The 21497-nt window shown below is 39.8% G+C and overlaps 1 protein-coding gene across 3 annotated transcripts in view; it reads right to left on the reverse strand.

Moving 5' to 3' along the window:
- Positions 1 to 556: 556 nt before the first annotated feature.
- Positions 557 to 21497, reverse strand: part of RPF2 (ribosome production factor 2 homolog) — a 44248-nt gene continuing 23307 nt past the window's right edge. For all 3 annotated transcript variants that reach the window (XM_059176845.1, XM_059176847.1, XM_059176846.1), the window contains exons 8-10: positions 14020 to 14122; positions 1698 to 1842; positions 557 to 913 (exon numbers count right to left, since the gene is read on the reverse strand). In XM_059176845.1, the coding sequence (XP_059032828.1) occupies positions 734 to 913; positions 1698 to 1842; positions 14020 to 14122 (428 nt within the window). In that variant the 3' untranslated portion in view covers positions 557 to 733. The remainder of the gene's footprint in view (positions 914 to 1697; positions 1843 to 14019; positions 14123 to 21497) is intronic.

A 21497-nucleotide genomic window follows, 5' to 3' on the forward strand; every position in this document is an offset into this window, starting at 1 on the left:
AAGTTAAAAATCTCAAATAAATCTCTAACTGGAAGAATTTCAGGCAGCATAACAGGAGAGTGAAAAACAAAAGTCAGGTTGTAGGTATGTTTTGGGAGATGGGGTTAACTTTCCAGCTAACTCATAGTAAGTGTTTATATAGTTCCTTTGGACCATTTCTACTTTCCATGGCTTTCTTCCTTTATTGAAAGCTTAACCCAGAAGTCTGGTTGTTCTGGAGATCCCTCCTCACCTACCAACTCAATGAGACTTGTTGGGGGGTGGAGGTTGTGGCAGAGGGAATACCGTAACATAGAGAGAAAATGACCCACCAGGATATATCTCAAAGAGACTTAATTTCGGGGCAGCTGGGGGGCTCAGTTGTTAAGTGTCTGCCTTCGGCTCAGGTCATGATCCCAGAATCCTGGGATTGAGCCCTGCATTGGCCTCTCTGCTCAGTGAGCCTGCTTCTCCCTCTTCCACTCCCCCTGCTTGTGTTCCCTCTCTGGCTGTCTCTCTCTGTCAAATAAATAAATCTTTAAAAAACAAAACAAAATGAAGAAACAAAGAGGCTTAATTCAACGTAATACCAGTAGATTAGTGTTCATAATGTATATAATATATAGTTTAGGTAAATTATCATACTATAAAAACATTTAATAAAATCTTTTAAGAAACTTACAAATGACTGATGATTGATAATTCTCTTAAGTAAACAGACTACAATAACATTATAGTCACTGGCTAAATTCCATCAGTTTTTTTTAATTCTCTTTGATTTTTTCTCCTGGTCCTCTGTTATCCTTTCTGCAGGTCGCTTCTTCAACCCTTTCATCTTCCTGGTTTGTAGTTTGCTTAGGTCTTGCTTCTGCATATGAATCCTTCCATAAGTTGTACCAAAAGTATCCTGGGAGACATTTTTCTTTTTCTTTGGCTATGAAACAAGAATATATATATATATATAAACACATAATTATATATGTTCATTATATACATAATGCTATCTAGTGTATAAACTGGTAATAATGTAGTGTACACTATTTCACTAACAATTCCCATTAGTGATCACCTATTTGATATAATCTATAACCCTATAGACTTTTCTTCTCAAACTTAAGTACATTCAAATCACTTGGGAATCTTGTGAAAATGCATATTATAATTCAACACATCTGAGTGAGACCTGAGATTTAGCATTTCTAACAATTCCCAGGTAAACTGTCAGATCACACTTCAAAAAGCAACACTATAGACTATGCTAACCATTATCATGCACTGAGATAATTTCTTGTGTTTAGCTTGAGGAATTGTGACTATCATTTAATTTTTACTAGCATTCCAGAGATGCCACTTCTACTTGTTTTTTAAAACCATTCAAAAATCAAAATAGGTTTTATGCAAGTATGGGTTACATACACATCCTGTACTCTAAATCCCCAATCTCTACAATACCCCAATTTTCTTTCTCACTGAAAACCAGCAGTCTTGGCTACCAAAAAAGCTCTTAGCCATAGTTGATGTGTGATTTCTACAATCTTTTATTACCCTTTATGGTTGCCTTATTTCCTTCTTCCTCCTTTTCTTTTTTCTTAGAGTCTAATTTTATCTATATTATTGATCTCTTTCCATATGTTCTTTAGTGTCCTATGTTGCAAACCCTTCTGGAAAGAAGAGTGGAATATACAAATAAATATGGCACCAATCTGCAAGTTACAAACCTTGAGGGCTTTTGGCATTTTCATAGATAATTTATAAAGATCATCTGATGCCAGATGTGTCCTCCTCAGAACCAGATCCAATGAGGGTCCCATCTCTTCCAACTCAATCCTTGGTGTTCTGCAACCAGATTTCTTCAACAGCAACCTTTATGAAGCAGGAAAAAAAGAAATGTTGCTTTGACTTTGATGGAAATCCTATCCCCTCAAATATTTTTGTTCAAGAGAATTACAGTTCATAAAATGACAGCCTTTAGGTGGTTAAGCTTCTTAAATACTTTCTGCATTTAGGCCAAGTATATTCTTTGGTTTGCTGGTTTTTAAAAATCGAAAACAAAAGAATACTACATGGTTGGGCACCTGGGTAGCTCCGTCAGTTAAGTGTCTGCCTTCAGCTCAGGTCATGATCTCAGGATCCTGGGATGAAGCCCTTCATCTGGCTCTCTGCTCAGTGAGGAGTCTGCTTCTCCCTTCCCTTCTAACCCACCCCCTACTCATGCTCTCTCTCTTTCACCTAAATAAAATCTTAAAACAAAACAAAACATAAGGGCGCCTGGGTGGCTCAGTGGGTTAAGCTGCTGCCTTCGGCTCAGGTCATGATCTCAGGGTCCTGGGATCGAGTCCCACATCGGGCTCTCTGCTCAGCAGGGAGCCTGCTTCCTTCTCTCTCTCTGCCTGCCTCTCAGTGTACTTGTAATTTCTCTCTGTCAAATAAATAAATAAAATCTTTAAAAAAAAAAAAAACATAATATTATTGAGAAACAGGAAGTGAGAGAGGCAATTCTTCTAGAAATTAACCCCCCCCCCCTTTTAAAAGATTTTATTTATTTGAGAGAGAAGAAAAGGGGCGCCTGGGTGGCTCAGTGGGTTAAGCCTCTGCCTTCAGCTCAGGTCATGATCTCAGGGTCCTGGGATTGAGCCCCACATCATTCTCTCTGCTCAGCAGGGAGTCTGCTTCCCTCTCTCTCTGCCTACTGGTGATCTCTATCAAATAAATAAACAAACAAATAAATAAATAAATAAAATTTCAAAAAAAGGGGGGAGGCTTTGAGAGAGAAGAGTACAAGCTGGGGCACAGGCAAGGAGGGTCCCTCCTGAGCAGGGAGCCTGACAATGCAGGGCTTGATCCCAGGACCCTGGGATCATGACCTGAGCTGAAGGCAGATGCTTAGCTGAGCCATCCAGGTGCCCCAGAAATGGAATCCTTTGATTTGACTTCTTCATCTTATTTATAAATTTATAGAATTATAAAAACAATTTCAATTGGGCCTTTGAAGCATTACATTTACATGATTAACAAATTCTTATTTCTCTAAGACCCATTAAGAATCCACTTCTGAGTATAGTATAGACACATACTGATCTATATAGATTGGAATAAACTTTAAAACCCTAATATAACAAAACCACAACCTTCTAGATTCCAAATATCAAAATAGTTCTGGATCTGGAAACAGATGAGCAACAAAGACAGAGAGGAGACTAACAAATTCTTTTTGTGGATGATACCACAAGAACAGCTCAAAGACCTGAAGATTACTTGTGCTAACTCAAATTTGTTATAGTGGGCAGATCTCTACATAGAATAAAAGAATTAAATAAATAACAATGTTTATAAAAGATCAAACTTTTCAAAAAAAAAAAAAAAGTAAGATCAAACTTTTCACACCAAAGGTAGTATATGAGAGAGGCAACAAATGACATGAGAAGAGACAGAACGTAAGAGTACAAGCACAATAAGGAATACCTAAGAACAACCAACTCCAGAAAGCAGAAGTGAGTGTGCAAAAGCTCATTAACAGCCTTTTGGGCATCACATGCAGACGGTCTCCCCGTGGGAGGTGCATCTAGTGGCTCTAAGGAGAGTCTTAATGATAGATACGCTGTACCAGACACATTTATTTACACCAAACTGAACAAGGCAAAAACAAAACAAAACAAACACCAACCTAGGATATATAAAAAGCAGACATGTTGAACAATAAAAAAGATCTACTAACAATAAAAGATCACATGAGTATTAGTATGGGACTTGAAGAGAGCAAGCAGAGGAGAAATAAGCCAAAACAAGGGTGCTGAGCCCACTCTCTTCACAGTGGTTCCAGGAGAAGAGCGTTGAGAGTATACCAGTCTCAGGCCCACAGGGGGGAAAAGAAGATGAAGTTGGTAATATCAGGGTTTCTTCCCTAAAAGCTGACTGAAGGCATATGGCAGCAGTGATCATTTGACTCTGCTGCTTATTTCTTTTGCATCCACATATTCAATACCTCCAAATAAATGACATTTATAAAGCTGAACTCATAACAAGATTAGTATCTTGATTAACATCTTGTGTCCAATAGACTACTAAAGAAATCAGGGAAACTCTACATATAAAAATAGCCGACTAAAAGTGTTTCTACCACTTAAAATGCTTATGTTAAGCTAAATGGAAAAGTTGTAGATCTAGACAGCTCATGGCATGCCTAATGGATTAGGATTACCCAAGTACCTTTTAATCTATGCAAGTATCCTCCTACCAAAGTAATTTTTTGAGTATATAATTAAGATTATTTCCAAATAACTGCATATATATATCGTGTATGTGTGTGTATCTATGGTACATATATCTACATATGCTGTTATTTACCAAAGAATTAAGTTACAATGCCATACTGTCTGTGTAGATGATCTTTTTAAAAGATTTTATTTATTTGACAGCGAGCGAGAGAGCATAAGCTGGGGTGGGGGGTGGGGGTGCAGGATGGAGGGAGAGGGAGAAGCAGACTCCCCACTGAGCAGGTAGCCCAACATGGGACTCAGTCCCAAGACTCAGAGATCATGACCTGAACTGAAGGCCAGACGCTTAACTGAATGAGCCACCCAGGTGCCCCTGTGTAAATGATCTTGCCTGAATTACTTCACTGGCAGATCAAATTGACAGAAACATAAGAAAATTTTCTCCAATTTTCAGTTTTCTATGTATGGTTTCTGGTGACAGACCTATAATTCATTTTCTTTATTAAACTTTTAACAGTGAAATTTAAAATCTAAAAGTATTATCATTTTGAGCATTCTTAGTTTATTTTTTTTTTTTACAATTTTGCCAAACTTCCTTGAATTTCTTTGTAATTTTTTTCAGTGTTCCAAGATTCATTGTTTATGTACCACACCCAGTGTCCCATGCAATACGTGCCCTCCTTAATACCCACCACTAGGCTCACCTATCCCACCACTCCCCCTCCCCTCAGTTTGTTTCTCAGCGTCCACAGTTTCTCATGCTTCATCTCCCCGATTTCCCCCAACTCACTTCTCCTCTCTAACCCCCAATGTCCTCTGTGTTATTGCTTATGCAACACAAATAAGTGAAACCAAATGGTAATTGACTTTCTCTGCTTATTTTACTCAGCCTAATCTCTGGTCCCATCCATGTTGATAAAAAAGTTGGGTATTCATCCATTCTGGTGGAGGTGTAATATTCCATTGTATATATGGACCTCATCTTTATCCATTCACCTCTTGAAGGGCATCTTGGCTCTCTCCAGTTTGGCAACTGTGGCCATTGATGCTATGTGGACACAGATGGCCCTTCTTTTCACTACATCTGTATCTTTGGGGTAAATAGTACTGCAATTGCAGGGTCACAGAGTAACTCTATTTTGAATTTAAGGAATCTCCATACTGTTTTCCGAAGTGGCTGCACCAACTTGCACTTCCACTAACAGTGTAAGAAGGTTCCCCTTTCTCCACATCCTCTCCAACACTTGTTGTTTACTGCCTTGTTAATTTTGTTAATTCTAACTGGTGTAAGGTGGTATCTCAATGTGTGTGTTTTTTTAAAGATTTTATTTATTTATTTGACACAGAGAGAGATCACAAGCAGGCAGAGAGAGGGAAGCAGGCTCCCCACTAAGCAGAGAGCCCCATGCGGGGCTTAATCCCAGGGCACCAAGACAATGACCTGAGCTGAAGGCAGAGGCTCAGCCCTCTGAACCACCCAGGCACCCCCTCAATGTGGTTTTGATTGGAATCTTCCTGATGGCTATTTTTCATGTGTCTGTTAGCCATTTGTATGTCTTCTTTGGAGACATACATGTTCATGTCTTCTGCCCATTTTTTGACATGATTATCTGTCTTGTGTGTATTGAGTCTGAGGAGTTTCTTATAGATCTTGGATATCAGCTCTTTGTAGTGTCACTTGCGAGTATCTTCTATTCTGTAGGTTGCCTCTTTGTTTTGCTGACTGTTTCCTTTGCTGTGAAGAAGGTTCTAATCTTTTTTTTTTTTTTTTTAAAGATTTTATTTATTTGACACACAGAGAGAGATCACAAATAGGCAGAGAGGCAGGCAGAAAGAGATGGGGAAGCAGGCTCCATGCTGAGCAGAGAGCCCGGTGCGGGGCTTGATCCCAGGACTCGGAGATCATGACCTGAGCAAAAGGCAGAGGCCCAACCCAAAGAGCCACCCAGGCAACCCTGATCTTGGTCAAGTCCCAAAAGTTGTCGCTTTTGTTTCCTTTGCCTTTGGGGTCACATCTTAAAAGAAGTTACTGTGGCTGATGTTGAAGAGGTTACTGCCTATGTTCTCCTCTAGAAGTTTGATAGATTCCTGCCTCATGTTGAGGTCTATTATCCATTTCGAGTTTATCTTTGTAAGCTATGGTGTAAGAGAATAGTCAAGTTTCATTCTTCTATACATAGCTGCCCAATTTTCCCAGCACCATTTACTGAAAAGACTGTCTTTTTTCCACTGGTTATTTTTCCCACTTAGTCGAACATTATTTGACCATAGAGTTGAGGGTCCATATCTGTCTATTTTTGTGCCAGTACCATGCTTAGTGATCACAGCTTTGTGGTAAAGTTTGAAATCAGGCAACATGATGCCCCCAGCTTTGTTTTTCTTTTTCAACATTTCCTTAGCAATTCGGGGTCTCTTCTGGTTCCATACAAATTTTTGGACTGTTTGTTCCAGCTCTTTGAAAAATGCCTGTGGAATTTTTATCGGGATGGCATTGAAAGTATAGATGGCTCTAGGCAGTATAGACATTTTAACAATGTTTATTCTTCCAATCCACAAGCATGGAATGCTCTTCCATGTTTTTGCGTCTTCTTCAATTTCTTTCATGAGTGTTCTGTAGTTCCTCAGGTACAGATCCTTTACCTCTTTGGTTAGATTTATTCCCACATATCTTATGGTTCTTGGTGCTACAGTAGATAGAATCGATTCTCTGATTTCCTTTCGTATATTTTCGTTGTTAGTATATAAGAAAGCAAGGGATTTCTGTACATTTATTTTGTATCCTGCCACATTACTGAATTATAGTATGAGTTCTAGTAGTTTGGGGGTTGAGTCTTTTGGGTTTTCCATATAAAGTATCATGTCATCTTCGAAGAGAGAGAATTTGACTTCTTTGCCAACCTGAGTACCTCTTATTTCTTTTTGTTGTCTGCTGTTGTTAGGACTTCCAGTACTATGTTGATCAACAGTGGCGAAAGTGGACATCCTTGTCGTGTTCCTGATCTCAAAGGGAAGACTGTCAGCTTTTCCCCATTGAGGATGATACTCACTGTGGGTTTTTCATAGACTTTATGAAGTTGAGGAATGTTCCCTCTATCCCTGTACTTTGAAGTGTTTTAATCAGGAACAGATGCTGTAACTTGTCCAGTGGTTTTTCTGCATCAATTGAGAAGACCAGATAGTTTTTCTCTCTTCTCTTATTGACTTGTTCTATCACATCGATTGATTTGCAAATGTTGAACCACCTTTGCATCCCAGGGACAAATCCCACCTGGTCATGGTGGATAATCTTTTTAATGTACTGTTGGATCCTATTAGCTAGGATCTTGTTGAGAATCCTGGCATCCATATTCATCAGGATATTGGTCTGAAATTCTTCCTTTTTGATGGGGTCTTTGCCTGGTCTGGGGATCAGGGTAATGCAGGCTTTACAGAAAGGGTCTGGAAGTTTCCCTTCTGTTTCTATTTTTGGAAACAGCTTCAGAAGAATAGGTATTATTTCTTCTCTGAATGTTGGAAGAATTCTCCAGGGAATTCGTCAGATCTGGGCTCCTGTTTTTTGGAAGTTTTTGATCACTGCTTCAATCTCGATACTAGATATTGTCTATTCGGGTTGTCAATTTCTTCCTGATTCAGTTTTGGAAGTTTAGAGGTTTCTAGGAATGCATCCATTTCTTCTAGGTTGCTTAACCTATTGGCATATAACTGTTGATAATAATTTCTGATGATTGTTTCCATTTCCTAGGTATTAGTCATGATCTCTCCCCTTTCATTCATAATTTGATTAATTTGGGCCCTCTCCCATTTCTTTTGGATTAGTTTGGTCAGTGGTTTATTGATCTTATTGATTCTTTCAAAAAACCAGCTTCTAATTTCATTGATGTGTCCTACTGTATTTCTAATTTCTATCTCATTGATCTCTTCCAATTTTGATTATTTCCCTTCTTGTGTGTGAGGTTGGCTTAATTTGTTGTTGACTTTCCAGTTCTTTGAGGTATAAAGAGATATGGTGTATTCTGGATTTTAAAATTTTTCTGAGTGAGGCGTATTTCCCCTGAGGACCACATTTGCTGTATCCCTTAGGTTTTGGGACCAATGTGTCTTCATTCTCATTGGTTTCCATGAATTGTTTAAGTTTTTCTTTGATTTCCTAATTTAGAATCTAAAATTATTATTAATCTTTTTTAAAAAACCATCTGTTTACTTTTCCTCAGAGGGAATGTATTAATAAAGAACTTACAAATGGGGCGCCTGGGTGGCTCAGTGGGTTAAGCCGCTGCCTTCGGCTCAGGTCATGATCCCAGGGTCCTGGGATCGAGTCCCGCATCGGGCTCTCTGCTCAGCAGGGAGCCTGCTTCTCTCTCTCTCTCTCTCTGCCTACCTCTCAGTCTACTTGTGATCTCTCTCTGTAAAATGAATAAATAAAATCTTTAAAAAAAAAAAAAAAAAAAAAAAAAGAACTTACAAATGATTTTTGTGATCACACTAAGCAAAAAGAAGAGATTGACACTGACTCATTAAAAACAAAATTAAGGGGCACCTGGGTGGCTCAGTTGGCTAAGACTCTTCCTTCAGCTCAGGTCATGATCTCAGGGTTCTGGAATCCAGCACCACACCAGGCTCTCTGCTCAACAAAGAGCCTGCTTCCCCTGCTGCTTCCCCTGCCCTGTCCCCTGCCTGCTTCTCTGCCTAATTGTGATCTCTGTCAAATAAATAAGTAGAATCTTTAAAAATAAATAAATAAATAAATAAGAAGATTAAAACCCTTTCCTTGGGCACCTGAGTGGCTCAGTGGGTTAAATCCTCTGCCTTCAGCTCAGGTCATGATCCTGGTGTCCTGGGATCGAGCCCCGCATCGGGCTCTCTGCTCAGCGGGGAGCCTGCTTCCCTTCTTTCTCTCTGCCTGCCTCTGCCTACTTGTGATCTCTGTCTGTCAAATAAATAAATAAAATCTTAAAAAAAAAAAAAAAAAAAAAAAAACCCTTTCCTTCACCCCCATCCCACCATATACACTGCTATTTTTTTTTTTAAATAGACATTTCATTTCTAGGCCATCATGTCTCCAGCCTACACCCAGAACTGTTACATCACATGCCTATCAATCTCCATCTCGGATCCTAACCTCAAGCTTTGTTTTGTTTTGTCTCCCTGTAAGCTCTAAATCAAAAGAGACATTCAATTCTGCAAGGCTCTATGGTACAGGGATGAAAGACACCCCAACTCTTTCCTTCTCAAATGGGCTCAGGCTATTAGCTATGTCGATGGGTAATTCCCATACATTTTACAATATTTGCAGGGTGCCTGGGTGGCTCAGTCCGTTAAGCTTCTGCCTTCAGCTCAGATCGTGGTCCTGTGGTCCCGGGATCGAGCCCCACATTGGGTTCTCTGCTCGCTGGGGAGCCTGCCTCTCCCTCTCTCTCCTCCTGCTTGTGCACACTCTAATAAATAAAATCAGTCAATTAATCAATAAAAATAAAACATTATTTGCCTATTCCTGGAGGAAGACTGCCATTACCACTCTTGTTCAAGTTGTAATTTCCCTATTTTTATCCCTTCCATATCCCTCTCTTCTGCTGATGTTCTATTTTTCATTACTTAATCTCCTGGCTTACAATGCTGTTTGCTTTTTAAGGTATGCTAATACTTCCTTGTTTTGCATATTTCTCCCCATAGAACCTAACCAATGTCATGGCAAAGGCAAATGTGGCAGTTACTAAAAATTTCCTGTTTTATATGCATGGCTTTGGCTTTATAGTGAATAAAATTCTCCAGGGAATATAAATGGTCACTCACATATGAGGAATTATTATACAATACATGGGAAGAGGTCATTAACAATGATTTATTGCCCCCAAAAGGTCAAATCAAAGGTTATATTAATATAATTTCATGTTTACACTTTCTTTCATCCAAAAAATTCAAAGCCATTTTCTAAGATTAACCTTATTAACTTCACAAATGTGCACCAATGGTAACTATTACCTTTTACCAACGCTTAAGGGCTGGTTCCAAGTAAAAGAAGAGGGCAGGACACCTAAGTGTAGCTTGCAAGAGTGCCTAAGGAACCACACTAAGTGGGACACACTTCTCCAGCATCTTCCCACCTTTATCCACAACCCCTGTCCCCTATATAAAGGAATTACTTTATATTACTTTATATTGATCTTTCAGGGACCGCAGAATCACATGAATGGTATCACTCACTACCTTTTGCAGAGGAAAACCGGAGGCCCTAAGAAGTGACCTGCCTAGGTCATGCAGCCAGAGCCAGCTTAATGGGCTTAGAGGTAACGCTCAACCCTCGGACCAATTCTTCCTTCCTCTCCCAAGGGCAGCACAGCCTCTGCAGACTAAGCTAATCTACATTTGATGATTTGTTTTTTCCCACTAGCAGCTTGCTCTCAATCACACAGTCCATTTTCTATTATAAATCAATAGCTAGCATGCATTACTAGGCCTGTATAAAACAACTGGGATTAAATTTACACTAGGGTCTCTGCTCTCAAAAGCTCACACTTTTTTTTTCATTGTGGGACATGCCATGCTTACCTAATATGATTCCTGCAATTCTTCTTAAAGTAAGTAGACGGGTAGATATGTGTAATTACACTGCTTAATTTATCCATGTTCTGAAGTCTGATTTGCTAATTTTCTGTCCATTTTATTTTCTCTGCATTTCTTTCTTTAGAAATTAATCTTTCTTTTCACTAAATACAAGTTTTGATACAAGTGAATACTTTCTTTGACACTGTTTACAATGAAAGAGTTTAGATTACTGTCATTCATTTCTCATTCTCAAAGATGTTGCTCTTTATATTTTTAGCTCCTTTATATCTCCAGGTGGGCTGATCACAGTAAGTTTTCAAAAATATTTTTCTTCCTGATATGAGGAAGCGGTGATGCAACATGGAGGGTTAAGGTGGTAGGAGAAGAATAGATGAAACAAGATGGGATTGGGAGGGAGACAAACCATAAGTGACTCTTAATCTCACAAAACAAACTGAGGGTTGCTGGGGGAAGGGGGGTTGGGAGAAGGGGGTGGGATTATGGACATTGGGGAGGGTATGTGCTGTGGTGAGTGCTGTGAAGTGTGTAAACCTGGCGATTCACAGACCTGTACCCCAGGGGATAAAAATGTATTGTATGTTTATAAAAAATAAAAAATTAAAAGTTAAAAAATATATATTTTTCTTACGTTACTGATTATTTGTCTTTCTAATTCTATAAATTGGAGTCATCTACTTTATATATTCTTCATGGCACCAAAGTTAAGTTTAGAAACTCACAACAGACGTAAGGCTTTCAATCTCAGCAAGTTCGAAATGATTATAAAATCCCTCTTGCTTTAAAAATATAAAATAAAAATAAATAAAAATAAAAATGAGTATCGATCATGTGGTTATTTTACTGCATTTTGCCCATTATTATTATTATTATTTAAACAAAAGGAAAATAAACAAAGAGAAGTGATGGTACCAATCATGGTGAAAAGAACGAAATATCTCTGATTCAATACAGTTGAGGCAAAGATGGGAATTATTGAGAAGAGGTGAGTATTTAAATTCATTTGGACAGTCATTAACATAAGCTGGTCAACCAGGTATTCCATTGTGAAGAAAAGAACAAAATTAGGGGCCTGGCTGGCTTAGAGCACAAGACTCTTGATTTCGGGGTCATAGGTTCGAGCCAGACATTGTTGGTAGAGTTCACTGAAAAAAAAATGTAAGGGCACCTGGGTAACTTGGTTAAGCCTCTGACTCTTGATTTCAACATGGATCACGATCTCAGAATTGTGAGATTTGGCTAATGTGGGGCTCTGCGCTAACCAGGGAGCCTACTTGAAATTTTCTGTCTCTCCCTCTCCCTCTGCCTCTCCCCAACTCTGCACCTGGGCACATACTCTCTCTCTCTCTCTCTCTCCCCTTAAAAAAAGAATTAATTAAAAAAATGTAAAACTTCAGAAATGCTGAAGACCACAAATGGTTGCACATACAGCTAACACAAAGAAGTCCCTGTCAACACTGAAGAGTCAGTGGCTCCAGGCTGCACTGCCATGCCGTAACTCAAAAACAGACGTTAGTCTCAACCTATGTACAAAGGCAGGCACTTTGTGGGAACTAATATATTCTCCAGGTGAGTGTGGGCTTTGATCAGCCAGTGCCAATGCTTTATTTTAAAAAAGAATGTATGGGGGCGCCTGGGTGGCTCAGTGGGTTAAAGCCTCTGCCTTCAGCTCAGGTCATGATCCCAGGGTCCTGGGATCGAGCCCCGCATCGGGCTCTCTGCTCAGCAGGGAACCTGCTTCCCCCCACCCCCCGCCTACCTCTCTGCCTACCTGTGATTTCTGTCTGTCAAATAAATAAATAAAATCTTTTTAAAAAAAGAAAAAAAAGAATGTATGTAATAAAATATATACATGTGGGGAGGCCTGGGTGGCTCAGTGGTTAAAGCCTCTGCCTTTGGCTCGGGTCATGATCTCAGGGTCCTGGGATCAAGTCCAGCATCGGGCTCTCTGCTCAGCAGGGAGCCTGCCTCCTCCTCCCGTCTCTCTCTGCTTGCCTCTCTGCCTACTTGTGATCTCTCTGTCAAATAAATTTAAAAAAAAACAAAAAAAACTTAAAAAAATATATATACATGTATGTATACACACACACACGGATATATATATATCTCATGATTACTGCAAAAGGCTTGACAATTGCAGCATATCATTAAGCTTTTTTTTTTTTTTTTAAAGATCTTATTTATTTATTTGACAGACAAGAGATCACAAGTAGGCAGAGAGGCAGGCAGAGAGAGAGAGGAAGCAGGCTCTCCGCTGAGCAGGCAGAGAGCCCAATGTGGGACTTGATCCCAGGACCCTGAGATCATGACCTGAGCTGAAGGCAGAGGCTTAACCCACTGAGCCACCCAGGCGCCCTATCATTAAGCTTTTTAATGAAAACAAAATCAGTGTTAGGATTTACATTTATACTGTGGTAAGAAAAGAGCTGGAAGGTCTAAGCTGGAGAAAGAGTAAAATGAATCTAGCCACTGAATCTTCTCATTCCTTTCAGACTCCAGTTTTTAGATTCAGAGTTTTGAGATTTGCTTTGGCTGGCCTAAGACTTGTGTCTTCGCGCTCTAAACCCAGTCATGAAAAAGGAGGAGCCGGGGGGGATGCCTGGGTGGCCCATGGTTTAAGCAGCTGCCTTCAGCCCAGGTCATGATGCCAGGGTCCTGGGATGGAGCCCCGCATGGGGCTCCTTGTTCGGCAGCAGCCTGCTTCTCCCTTCCCACCTGCATGCCACTTCCTCTGCTTGTTCTCTCCCTCTAAATAAAATCTTTTTTTAAAAAGCGGGGGGCGGGGGGAGCAACTGGATGGCTCAGTTAGTTAAATGTCCAATTCCTGGTTTTGGCTCAGGTCGTGATCTCATGGCTCATGGGATCAAGTCCTGAGTCAGGCTCCGTGAGGCATCTGCTTGGAACTTTCTCTCCTTCCTCTGCCCTTACGCCCACTCTCTCTCTCTCTCAAATAAATAAAAGATCTTTAAAAAAAAAAAAAAAAAAAAGATACCGCATAAAGTAGGGTCAAGACTGAATTAGTGTTCTAAGCTCAGAGGAGTGTCGCATCAGATGCTCTGGGGCCCTGGAAAAGCAGGGTTTCAGAGGCAGAAGAGAGCAGGGGAATGACAGATGTGAGGAACAGCACAGACCTGCTGTGCCACTACGAGTTTGCAAACTCTCTAAACAAACTTTTGACCAAACACCAATTCTAAGTTTGAGCTCTACAAAGGTCACACTAAAATGCTAACCCTGGATTAAAAAATATCCTACAAAATGTACTTACTTATAGCTCCGAAAATAAATCTTCCCATTCAGTGCAGTGAAGTGCAGAACATACTCTAAACCAGCCAGGCGGATATTTGCTACTGTGGGGCCTCTGAAGAAATCTGAAAACAAATTCAAGGTTGTTTAAAAAAAACAAAAAACAAAAAACTAACATCCTTTTAAATTCAGTTACAGAAAGCCAGACTGTAAAATGCTCTATATTGAATCAATACATACCTAAAAAGATAAACAGGTGGCACAAAAACCAATCCCTGAGAATGTCTGAAAGACCCACCACCCCTCTACCATGTAAGCTCATGACTTTATTTCTGTATTTAGTTCACTGACCCATGTAGTTTTTCAGTTTTGAAATTCTCACTCTAGGGACACCTGGGAGGCTCAGTTCGTTGAGTGTTTGCCTTCGGCTCAGATCATGATCCTAAGGTCCTGGGATGGAGTCCCACATCAGGCTCCTTGCTCAGTGAGGAGTCTGCTTCTCCCTCTCCCTGCCGCTCCCCCCTGCTTGTGCTCTCTGTCAAATGAATAAATAAAACCTTAAAAAAAATTTTCTCTCTCACTTTCCCTCTGCCCCTGCCCCCACATACTTTTTCTCTCTCTCATAAATTGTTTTTTTTTTTTTTTTTTTTTTTTTTTTAGGATGGCAAATTTCTATAAAAACAGCTGTTTAGGAGTGCCTGGGTGGCTTAGCTGGTTAAGTGTCTGACCCTTGGTTTCAGCTTGGGTCATAATCCTAGGGTTGTGGGATCAAGTCCTGCATAGGGCTCCGCACTCTAACATGGAGTCTGTTTGTCCTTCTCTCTCTACTACTCCCCCTGAACTCTCTCAGATAAATAAAATCTTAAACACACACACACACACACAGCCCAAATAGCTGTTCAAACTTTGAATATTAAATCAAATTAGCTTTGTTTTATGTAGAGGCCAACACGAAAGAAATTCTAATGGAAATCTCAATTATATGAGCAAAGATAATAAATTGTTAACACCAGAAAAGAACCACTGAGATCCACGAGTAGGCTATTTTCCCCATAGTGTGGTAGTCATACCACTGGTGGCACATGAGATGATCTTAACAAAACCAAAAGCATTACTGCTTGATTTATCTAAAGTTCTACAAAATGCAAATAATCCATAATGACAGAAAGCAAACTTTTAAAATACAGAAATAGGATAGACTGCAAAGGGACACAGGCTAATTTTGGGGTGTAATAGGTTCTATAACTTGACTGCAGTGGTGTTTTCACAGGTGTATCTATATGTCAAAATCCATCAAATTTTAAAAACTTTAAGTAGGTAGACTTGCCACAGACCTGTACTCCGGAAACAAACAGTACATAATATGTTAATTTTTAAAAATTTAAGAAATTTTTTAAATCCCTGAAAAAAAAATGGAGACTTGCTTACATGTAAAATTATCTCAAAAGTTGTTTAAAATATAATTTAAAATGAAAAAAATTTAAAGTAATCCCTAAAAATAAAAATCAAATGAACCTGTGTACTGAGCATTATCATACAGAAAAGAACTATTTTAAGTGACTTCAAAACACAGTGATTTGGGGGCACCTAGGTGGCTCAGTCAGTTTAGCATTTGACTCTTAATTTCTGTTCAGGTCATATCTCAGGGTCCTGGGAGCCCCAAGCTGGACTCCACACTAGTGAAGTCTGCTTGAGATCCTCTCTCCCTCTCCCCCGCCCCATGCTTGCAGTCTATAAACAAACAAACAAATCTATCATAAAACACACACACACACACAGAGTGAGTTGACCACATATTCTTTTTCTTTTCTTTTTTTAAGGGATAAAGAGCAAGAGTGAGAGTGGGGGCAGGGAGGGGAGGCAGAGAGAGAATCCAAAGCAGGCTCCATACTCAACATAGAACTCGAGTTCATGACCCCAAGACCATGACCCAAGTCAAAATCAAAATCAACAGTCAAATGTTTAACCTACTGAGCCACCCAGGTGCCCCTGACCATATTCTCAACAGGGTATATTTTATAGACAAAACCACAAAACTTTCAATGCACTCAATATTCATATTATCAGTAGTAACACTGGTATTTTATTCTGAGACTACTGTATGGTTAGTACAGTATAAAATAAACACATACTTGTTTGGATTATGGAAAACCCTTATTTTTGTCATGGATGAAAGAAGAATCATATGTGAAGTCAATGAAGTTAAGATCCTAATGTCCTTAAATTTGAATTAGAAGTTTCAGTATGAACTCAGGATACATTTTATCTGAACAAACAAATTTCAAAGTTTTGTTCACTAAAAAAGCCTACAAACAATGGCCAACCATGAAACAGTTCCTAGCACTCAGACTATGATTTCTAAAATAATTTCTCAATTTAAAAAAGTTCAGGGCTGGGGCGCCTGGGTGGCTCAGTGGGTTAAAGCCTCTGCCTCCGGCTCGGGTCATGATCCAGGGTCCTGGGATCAAGCCTGCTTCCTCCTCTCTCTCTCTGCCTGCCTCTCTGCCTGCTTGTGATCTCTGTCTGTCAAATAAATAGGTAAAATCTTAAAAAAAAAAAAAAGTTCAGGACTCCTTAGAGAAACAACTGATACCAGGAATGGAGCAATGAAGGTATAAGAGGAGTCTGCAACATCAAAGGGGCAATGAATTAAAATGTGTTGAAACTCACACTACCAAAAAGACTGACCGTAAAATGGGCAAGAATGATGGCTGAGATAAAGAGAGACATTAAGGAGTAAGGATATAGATGAAAAGCCTGGTTAAATATAAGGGGGGGGGGACGCCTGGGTGGCTCAGTTGGTTGGACGACTGCCTTCGGCTCGGGTCATGATCCTGGAGTCCCGGGATCAAGTCCCGCATAGGGCTCCCAGTTCTGCGGGGAGTCTGCTTCTCTCTCTGACCTTCTCCTCACTCATGTTCTCTCTCACTGTCTCTCTCTCAAATAAATAAATAAAATCTTTAAAAAAAAAAAAATAAGGGGGCATATGGGTAGAAGTTAAGTTGGTTATGGTCAGAAGGAAAGCCTCAGCTTGGACCTTTATTCAATGGATCAATTCCAAGTAAAAATAAGGCCTCAAACATGGCTATGTCCATGAATAAATATACTGAGAAAGGGCACAGAAGGCTGACCAGGGTGTTGATGGGAAAGATCAGGGGACCTGGAGTTAAGAGAACAGATCCAATCCTGATTCTACCACTTACTAGCTCTTTACTCTGGAAAATGAATTAAATGATCTCATACTAATAAATACAATTCTTATAAAAACAAAACAAAACAAAGAAATGATCTCATACTATTACCATAATAAACTGAATGTTTTCCCCTTCTATCCCCCAATTCCTGCCAAATTCAGATGTTAAAGTCCTAACCCCTAATGAAGCTGTATTTGGGCCTCTAAGGAAGAAATTAAGGTTCAATGAGGCAGGTCATAAGGTTGAGGTTCTGGTCCCACAGGATAGTGTCCTTAAGAAACTGTACAAAGCGGACACCCTCCATTCTTCCCTTCCTCCCACACACAGACATGAAGGAAAAGCCAGGTGAGCACTTGGCAAAAGGCAGTAAGAGTCCTCATCAGAAATTCTGATCTTGGACTTTCAGCCACCACAACTGGGAGAAAATAAAGTTCTGTTTTTAAGCCACCCAGTGCATGCTTTTTTATAGCAGTCCAAATAAACTAATATGATCACCTTTGTAAGGCTGCAGATTACCGGACCTAAACTATGGCAGTTGTTTTAATCATTATATATTTTTCAAGTGGAGTTAAGAATTAGAAAACGAGGGATGCCTGGGTGGCTCAGTTGGTTAAGCAGCTGCCTTCCGCTCAGGTCATGATCCCAGCGTCCTGGGATCGAGTCCCACATCGGGCTCCTTGCTCAGCAGGGAGCCTGCTTCTCCCTCTGCCTCTGCCTGCCATTCTGTCTGCCTGTGCTTGCTCTCTCCCTCTCTCTCTCTCTGATAAATAAATAAAATCTTAAAAAAAAAAAAAAAAGAATTAGAAAACGAAAAAGGTTAAAAAAATTTAAATGATGGCTGATAAAGAGAAAGAGTAAGAAAAAGTAACCCACTTAAGGAGTTAAATTTTAAGAGAGACTTTAAAGGAACATTTAATAAAACTAACTTATTACTTGATTTACTCTCATCTTTGTATGTAAGAAATAGTAATATTAAAAAGGAACCAAAAAATTAGGATACCTTAAATCTATAAATAGATCTTTATATATTTTCTATAAAGAAAAGTAAGGCCATTAAGAATAACTCAAATCTACACCATATTTAAGAAAGCAAAACAGAAGCAAAATTCAGAATGAACAAAATGGGTACCTGGCATAAAAACACAGAAGTTAATAAGTTAACTTTTCTTTCTGGCCAATTACCAAAAAACAACAAAACAAAACAAAACAAAAAAACCCTTCCTAAAAGGAAGCAAGCCCTTAATAAAATTCTCTTTCCCTACTGTTCTACTTTATTTCATATGAACACAAAACATACACCAAGGAGTGTGCAGCTGGTCTTACTTTGTATTTATGTTAAAAACTCAACTTCCCTTGGGGCCTGACAATCTCACTTCATTCCTCCACCTTTCTTCCTGAGATTCTTTTTTGGTTTTCACTCTCTTCCCCTCACCACTGCATTATGTGGTTATTCCTGCCATCTAGTGGAAGCATGAAATAATAAAGCTTTTATGAAAACCACTTTAAAAAAACAAACAAAAAACCACTTAAAACCAAATGAAAGCCTTCTCTGTTTTAATAAATATATACTGATGATTAATAATTATACAGAAGAACTAAAAAAGGCAGAAAACCTGGGCCAATGGAGTACAAGAACAAGAAATCTTGGCTAAAAGCCACCCTTGAAATTTTGGGGTGTATAATATTGAAAGAAGGAAAATGTTAGTCATTGTTTTTCATGAAATTTTAAAAGATTTTATTTATTTATTTGACAGACAGAGCTCACAAGTAGGCAGAAAGGCAGGCAGAGAGAGAGGAGGAAGCAGGCTCCCCGCGGAGCAAAGAGCCTGATGTGGGGCTCGATCCCAGGACTCTGGGATCATGACCTGAGCGGAAGGCAGAGGCTTAACCCACTGAGCCACGCAGGCACCCGTTTCTTTTTTTTTTAATTCATGAAAAATTCAGGTAAGAATAGCAAAAACTGCAACAAGTCAATTGTTCAGCATGGCCCTGACAGATGGCAGAGGCGGAAAAGCTGACTTTGGTTTCATTTTGGCTCACCTACTTAATAGCTCTTAACTTCTCTAAGCTTCCATTTCACCTGTAAAATGGACTATCACTAAACTCAAGAGCTCTAGTAAGGACTGACCAGGTAACAGCGGTACTTCATTCTTTAAAAAATAGCCATTTTTTATTTTTTATTTTTTTTTTTTTTGACAGAGATCACAAGTAGATGGAGAGGCAAGCAGAGAGAGAGAGAGAGAAAAGCAGGCTCCCTGCTAAGCAGAGAGCCCCATGCGGGACTCAATCCCAGGACCCTGAGATCATGACCTGAGCCGAAGGCAGTGGCTTAACCCACTGAGCCACCCAGGCGCCCCAAAATAGCCATTTTTTAAAAAGATTTTATTTGTTTGACAGAGAGAGAGTACAAGTAGGCAGAGAGGCAAGCAGAGGGAGGAGGAGAAGCAGGCTCCCCGCTGAGCAGGAAGCCTGACACAGGGCTCCATCCCAGGACCCCCGGATCACAACTAGAGCTGAAGGCAGCCACTTAACTAAGCCACACAGGCACCCCTAAAAAATAGTCATTTTCTAAAAGTAATTCCTACATTCAACATGAGGCTTGAACTCATGACCCTGAGATCAAGAGTCTGATGCTCTACTGCAAATAACCCAGCCAAGTGTTCCCAAAATAGCCATTATTAATAAGAGAAATGAAAAGTTTTGAAAATTGCAATCCCAACAATAAGCCCATAAATAATCACAAGAAAAATGAAAGTAATGTGTCTGCCCACAAATGTTTTTCAGTTGGCTCAGATTTATTTTTGTTCTGTTTTTTAAGATTTATTTATTTTAGAGAGAGAAAGAACACAAGTCGGAGGAGGAGCAGAGGGAGAGACAGAATCCTCAGGCAGACTCCTAGCTGAGCACAGAGCCTAACACAGGGCTCAATACAGAGACTCTGAGATCATGACCCAAGCACTGGCTCAGATTTGAATGAATTATTATTTGTATTATTATATCTAATATAATTATATATAATTATATAATACTTATAATTATTGTCAATAAAATATATCTTAATATATAATATATATATCTCTTATTTATTATTATTATTTATTTACTTATAACATATACTCCATCAACTTTCCAAAAGTGATCTAGGGCAAAGTATATAAAAATCCAAAAGAAGGGCAACTAAAAAACTAAAGCAAAGCTTGTAAGAATGGTGCAGGAAGCGTAACCTGGGTGGCTCAGTCAGTTATGTAGCCCGGCATTGGCTCCCTGCTCAGTGAGGAGTCTGCTTTCCCCTTCTGACCCTCCCCCATCTCATGCTCTCTCTCTCTCTAATAAATAAAATCTTAAAAAAAATTTTTTTTTTAAGATTTTTTTATTTATTTACTTGGCAGACAGAGATCACAAGTAGGCAGAGAGCATGGGACGCCTGGGTGGCTCAGTTGGTTAAGCAGCTGCCTTCGGCTCAGGTCATGATCCCAGCGTCCTGGGATCGAGTCCCACATCGGGCTCCTTGCTCTGCAGGGAGCCTGCTTCTCCCTCTGACTCTGCCTTCCAGTCTGTCTGCCTGTGCTCGCTCTCGCTCGCTCTCTCTGATAAATAAATAAAATCTTAAAAAAAAAAAAAAAAAAAAAAACAAGTAGGCAGAGAGCAGACAGACAGAGAGAGGGGGAAGCAGGCTCCCCGCTGAGCAGAGAGCCTGATGCGGTGCTCGATCCCAGGACTCTGGGATCATGACCTGAGCCGAAGGCAGAGGCTTTAACCCACTGAGCCACCCAGGCACCCTTTAAAAAATTTTTAAAAAGAAATTACAGAGAACAATAATGCCAGCTTTTCAGAAAAGGGAAGAAAGGGGTGCCTGGGTGGCTCAGTGGGTTGGGGCCTCTGCCTTTGGCTCAGGTCGTGATCCAGGGTCCTGGGATTGAGCCCCATATCCGGCTCTCTGCTCAGCGGGGAGCCTGCTTCCCTTCCTCTCTCTCTGCCTGCCTCTCTGCCTACTTGTGATCTCTGTCAAGTAAATAAATAAAATCTTTAAAAAAAAAAAAAAAGGGTAAGAGAAAGTGATTTAAAATAGGTAAATTTATGGGGCGCCTGGGTGGCTCAGTGGATTAAAGCCTCTGCCTTCGGCTCGGGTCATGATCCCAGGATCCTTGGATCGAGTCCCGCATCGGGCTCTCGGCTCAGCAGGGAGCCTGCTTCCTCCTCTCTCTCTGCCTGACTCTGCCTACTTGTGATCTCTGTCAAATAAATAAATAAAATCTTAAAAAATAATAATAATAAATAAATAATAAAATAGGTAAATTTAATGTTA

The sequence above is a fragment of the Mustela lutreola genome, chromosome 6, assembly GCF_030435805.1.
Source record: "Mustela lutreola isolate mMusLut2 chromosome 6, mMusLut2.pri, whole genome shotgun sequence".
In the NCBI taxonomy this organism is placed as follows: Eukaryota; Metazoa; Chordata; class Mammalia; order Carnivora; family Mustelidae; genus Mustela; species Mustela lutreola.